General features: G+C 42.3%; 1 protein-coding gene across 1 annotated transcript; it reads right to left on the reverse strand.

The window, feature by feature from the left end:
- Window positions 1-1,676: 1,676 nt before the first annotated feature.
- On the reverse strand, window positions 1,677-2,711 carry LOC121074441 (inositol 1,4,5-trisphosphate receptor-interacting protein-like 1). Its single transcript, XM_040566517.1, has one exon. The coding sequence runs from the start codon at window positions 2,709-2,711 to the stop codon at window positions 1,677-1,679; it is 1,035 nt and encodes a 344-aa protein (XP_040422451.1).
- Window positions 2,712-5,855: the final 3,144 nt, after the last annotated feature.

Consider the following 5,855-nt stretch of genomic DNA (forward strand, 5'->3'; position numbering starts at 1 on the left):
GAAGAGGAGGCTCAAGGGGGGATCTCATCAATGTATATAAACATCTGAAGAGAGGATGCAATGAAGGTTCTTTTCAGTGGTTCCCTGTGACAAGGACAGGAGGCAATGGGTACAAACCAAAACACGGGAGGCTCTATGTAAACATCAGGAAGCATGTCTTCACTGTATGGGTGATGGAGCACTGGCAGAGGTTGCCCAGAGAGGTTTTGGAGCCTCGCTCCTTTGAGATCTTCAAAAGCAGCCAGGACATAGCCCTGGGCAATCAGCTCTAGTTGGGCCCTGCTTGCACAGGTTGATTGGATGGGATGAGTTGCAGAGGTCCCTTCAACATACCCATTCAATTCTGCATGCTCCCCCACGACTCACATACATGCAAGTCCACCTAGAATTACTGAAGTTATTATTTATTCCAGTCATGCTACTTCATTTAATACACCACATCTATGGACATATTATAATAAACTCATATCAATTGTTAAACTGGTCAAAATGTTACAGTGACCAGTTGAATAGACATCCTTTGTTTAAAAAAAACACTTTTTATTTAAATGCAGGAAAAACAGTTGTTATGGAGTTAGGAATTACATCTATTTTCTATAAAAATATATAAATATACAAAATGATCACTCTAGTTATGGTCTACTTATTGTTTTATTAAAATACACAGGGAAATAAATGTCATTGTGTATTTGTATTGACAGTCATCTCTCCAACTTAATTTATCAGTTGTGGTTATGGAATCAATGAACAGCTCTTAGAACCTAGCACAGTAAAATGCTTGTTTTCTTTTCTCCTTAATAGAAGGAATTTTATGTAAAGTACAGCAACAGATTTAGGCCTTAAGCATTTTCATCCTGGCTCCAGTCCTCATCATTACTTATCTGTCCTACACACACTCCTGAACTTCCGACACAATGTTCAGGCAGAATTACATGCCAATGACTGGCCACTATATACCATTGTCATTTTACGAGTTGAACTGGTAGGCTGACCAATATAAAAATACCCTGACAGCTTTCAGAGAGGCTAGTCATTTCTTCTGAGCTCTATCAATACCAGAGAATGTCTCCTTTCTGTCAGGATGTACTATAGGATGTTAGTTTACTAGTGATAGGACAAGAGGGAATGGCCTCAGGTTGTGCCAGGGGAGGTTTAGGATGGAAATTAGGAGACATTTCTTCTCAAAAAGAGTAGTCAGGCATTGGAACAGGTTGTCTAGGGAGGTGGTGGAGTCACTGCCCCTGAGGGTGTTCAAGGAAAGGTTGGACGTGGTGTTTAGGGACATGGTTTAGTGGGAGACATTGGTGGTAGGGAGACAGTCGGACCAGATGATCTTGGAGGTCTTTTCCAACCTTAATGATTCTATGATGTGAGCATATTCTATGATACAATTACCACGTCTTGGGCACGGTCTTGGACAGCCTGCTGTAGGTGGCCTTACTTGAGCAGGGGGAATGTCTGCATTCCCCCACAAAGTGCTGCACAGTCACGGACAGAGTGTATGTTAACATGAGCAATTTATTGGCATCTGCATAGGCTGAAGCTCCTGGATGGAATGGACTCTCTCCACGGGTCTGGGTGGTCACTGCCTGGCTGCTAACAACTGTCTCTGTTGCGCTGCTGGAGAAACTGGTGTCGTGCAGCTGCGCTGGGCTGCTGGTGAAGCTGTCCGCAGCCTACTCCAGGCTCAGGAAAGAGTCTGAGTCATCTAGCTGCACCCCAAGCACGATCTCAATAGAGAAGGTGCTCTTGGAGGCGCTGGCCAGCCTGAGCTTGCAGGAGCAGTGGGAGGGCAGCACCGTCAGGCAGCAGTGGCGTGACTGCGGCAGAAGCTCCCAGGTTGCTTTCACCAAGGCCTGGAACCTGTGGGTGGTTTCCTCCACATTTAGGTAGGAGCCAGTGCAGAGGGTGTGTAGCAGGCTGGGCTCCTGTCTTCTCCTCAGCTCATCCTCAGGGTGGTGGAGGAACCACAGCATGTCCCCCACCAGCCGCTCCCTCGTGCAGGTGCACTCCAGCTCCACGTGCAGGCAGGAGTTCCTCGCAGGCTTATCCCCTGTGGCACCTAGCTTCAGGTGGAAGGTGTGCCTGGGGAGAGGCCTCAGGGGCACGAGCAGGCAGTAGAGGACGTTGTCTTCCTGGGCACTCCAGCTGTCGTAGAGGCAGCCCACACCAATGGCCGGCTGCAGCCGTGGCTTGAAGAGACAGTTCCCGGAGAGTCCTCGGCAGGCACCAAGAAGTTCGTCCACCAGCTCCTCCACCACCTTGCACTTGTCAGCCATGTACGGTGCCGGCCACTGGGTGTGATCGGCCCAAACCCTGCCCAGATCCCAGGTGTCATCAGAGTCACTGTCTTCTGCATCATCGTTGTCCTTCTCCTTCCTTGTGGAGCTGCCCTGCTTCCTGCTTCTGCACGGCTCACAGCTCCTTTTCCTGAGCCACCGGCAGAGCCCAAAGAGCAGGACCAGGAGCTCCACCGAGGCCCAGAGCTGCCACTGCTGCAAGGCAGTGAAGAGCAGAGCTCCCAGGGCCACCGCACTCTGCTCCTGTCTCCTCTGCTCCATCTCTTGCAGCAGCTGAGCCATGCCCTGACTCAGCTGCTCTGTGTGCTGCTGCATTCGCTCATGCACATCCATATCCATGTGATCATCCACCAGCCACAGCTCCTGGGCAAAGCCCAGCACAGTCAGGGCAAGGAAGATCAGCCGAGCCATAGCCTGCAGGAGGTGCAAGCTGCACTCACCGACGGCCCAGGCCACAGTGTGGTGGCGCTGCCTGCTGCTGACCCTGATGACAGCTCCCAGGCTGTGACTCATCCTCTGTGCTGTCACAGGCACCACAGCCACATCACAGCAATCCCCCTCGCCTTGCACCTCTTAAGCTTGTGTGAAGGTCCTTGCAGCTCTTAGACATGAGAAGACTTATCATGTCACACATAAGGTCTCTAAAACAGTGACAAATTTCATCTTTTCTTAATAGGTGATGCAAAACATACTTGCTCTTACTCCTTCAGATATAAAGATGATTCCTTACATAAAGATGATTTCTTGAATTGCTTTGTGGAAAATTATCATTTCTTCTCAGACAGAGTTGTCAAGAATTGGAATGGGTTTCCCAGTGAGGTGCTGGAGTCACTGCCGTCCCTGGGGGTGTTCAAGGAAAGGTTGGACGTGGCGCTTAGGGACATGGTTTAGTGAGTGATATTGGTGGTAGGGGGTCAGTTGGACCAGATGATCTTGGAGGTCTTTTCCAACCCTAATGATTCTATGATATGAGTCTATCCTGCTTGCCTATTCCCAGTATTTAACCACTCTTTAAGAAAGGGAGAAATCTTTTTTTTTGTTTGTTTTGTTTTGTTTTGTTCCCTACCTGTGTATAAGGAGATCACAGTGTAGAATTTCATTGCAGTGCACCTTTCCTTTGCTCAGATGAAATCTAATTGGTTCATAGTCTTTACTGTTTTATGAACTCCTGCTACAAATTATGCATGTAAATGATGTATCATATATTTGAATTCTCTTTTCTTAATTACATTTCATAAACAGCTTAGAATTATTTCATGGGTACTTTGAGGTCTCCAAACCACAGGAAGAAAACAGCTGAGGGGTGAGCTGTCATTTCTTATGGAAAATAAGGTAGCTTCTTCCCATTGCTACACAATGATATTGTAGCTTGAAAGCGTTCTTAGGTTCTCACAAAAGAAAAAAGCGTGAATGTGACACTATACTACACCTGTGTGCTGAAGGCACTTATCTATGAAGAAAACTGTTCACATTTATAGAATGGTTTCTCTACAGATAATAATAAAATAGTAACAACAACAACATCAACAATAATAATAATAAGCCATTAAAATACAGAACTTTTTTTGGACAAGAAGTGACTGGAATTAAGATTACTTCAGCCTCTAATTGGTGCTCCCAACATATACCACTGTTTTATGATATAATATAAAATAAAATAATCCTAGAAGGAAGCTGCAAATGCTTCATTTAAAAGTATTGGAATGTCTAAGGTTTTTGTACATTGGACAGAAATGTCCCAGCTGCATGTCCATTTAGGCATTCAGTATCAACAGTACTCTTAATACACATATGCTGAGGGATTTTTTGTGCCTGTACAGGCTTGCTTTCCTTCCTTCCTTCCTTCCTTCCTTCCTTCCTTCCTTCCTTAACTAATGATCTTTTTTTTTTTTTTTTTTTTTTTTTTTTAATTCATTTTGATATTTATGTGGCACCTAGCAAAGTTTTTGAGGCTTACAGTTCTAAAGATAATTCTTTCCTTTTGATGTCTTCAAGATACTGTCTTTAACTCTTGTTTCTTGTGGAGCAGTATTTTTTGATTTGCCTCATTTGATGTGGAAATTATTTCTGATTTATGAAAATAATAGGTTGTCTTAAAAGAGTGAAGCTTACTATTTGACATCAGTGTATCTTTTGTCCCATAACATCTCCCCATATTCTTGAAGAAAACGCCAAGTCTTTTTTCCCTAGACCCTTTCTAGGATGAATTAGATTAGCATCTGATCAGTATTCATGTGCTTCTGTTTCTGAAAATATAAAAGGAGTTGTATTAAGTTTGGCCTTTTCCAAAAATCCTTTTGTCTTCTAATGAGAAGCCATTTCTAATTGAGGGAAGAGGGAATTGAAATTCATTGCAAAATGATAAACAGGTAAAATGCAGCCACTTAAGAAATATAATATATAGTTTTTTTTGGTTGTTTGTTTGTTTAATCTCCTGAAGTATACTCTGTTATCAGGAAAACGAAACAGAACAAAACAAAACTAAAAATATAGGAGGGAGTGGTAATTTTTTTTTTTTTTTTCTGTGAGAAATAAATATTCCCCACAATTTCAAATTCATATAGGGAACAACAACAACAACAACAAAATAGCATTGCTCAAACACAAGTAGCCTTGCAGTGACAATACCTGGAATATACTGTAAATTTAGGTGCTGAAGACAACCATTTGAAGAAATATGACTTTTTTACTCTGCCAGAAATATCCTGATAGTAAATCTTTAGTAACCTCATACATAAAACACATATATAGAAGGGGAAGGGGGGGAGGGGGTATTATTAAGTTTTCCAAAATAGATGTAGCTATGATCTTTTCAGATCCACTGCTGTTTAAAACTTGGGCAACCAGCTATCATAAATGTCATCAACTTTGCAGATATAAGCAAGGAATGAAAGAATGTTGGCTTGTTTCTCTATTCCTATAGTTTTCAGTTGCTTTAAAGTGTAAATTTCAAATAAACAAAACATGCATGTAGGACGTCATTGCCTCTTCCAAGTCTACAACAAATTATGATGTGTTGCTCACTGAGCACTTGTTTATTCACAGATGAATTAGAAATTGGTTGCTATCTGTGTGATCTGTGAGTAAATTATGTTTCTTAAAGAAGAATCACCACAGGATTTGACATCATTACTTTTCTCTGTTAAAATACAAAGCAATCAGAGTGTTGCAGTTGGCTTATAAACTTCAAAGGCTGTTGTATGTTTTATAGTTTGAGACTGACCCGTTGGTTCAATAATGAGTTCAAAATAGCCTTTGGGACAAAATCTCCAGTTTGATAAGCTAGACAGAGTAGTTTGCAGTCAGAATAAGTACAGAATTCAAAGGTACTTTATTATTTTCAGAGGTCTTTAGAAAAGACATTGGAAAAGCATATCAGAAATTCTTATTATTTCTCTCTCTGTCTCTTCATCTGCTGGAGAAAGCAGCTACTGTGTTGTCACAAATACAACCTACAGAGTTTAAATGTATGAGGTGCCTTTATGCTTATCAAAAAGCGTTTGTTGGTTTTGTTTGTTTAAAGTGTAACAAATGTGATAGAGAATACATTTAGGT

This window comes from Cygnus olor, chromosome 1, assembly GCF_009769625.2.
Source record: "Cygnus olor isolate bCygOlo1 chromosome 1, bCygOlo1.pri.v2, whole genome shotgun sequence".
NCBI lineage: Eukaryota > Metazoa > Chordata > Aves > Anseriformes > Anatidae > Cygnus > Cygnus olor.

Coding starts and splice junctions, on each gene's coding strand:
- LOC121074441 (XM_040566517.1), bottom strand. CDS start 2,711: ATGGCTCGGCTGATCTTCCTTGCCCTGACTGTGCTGGGCTTTGCCCAG.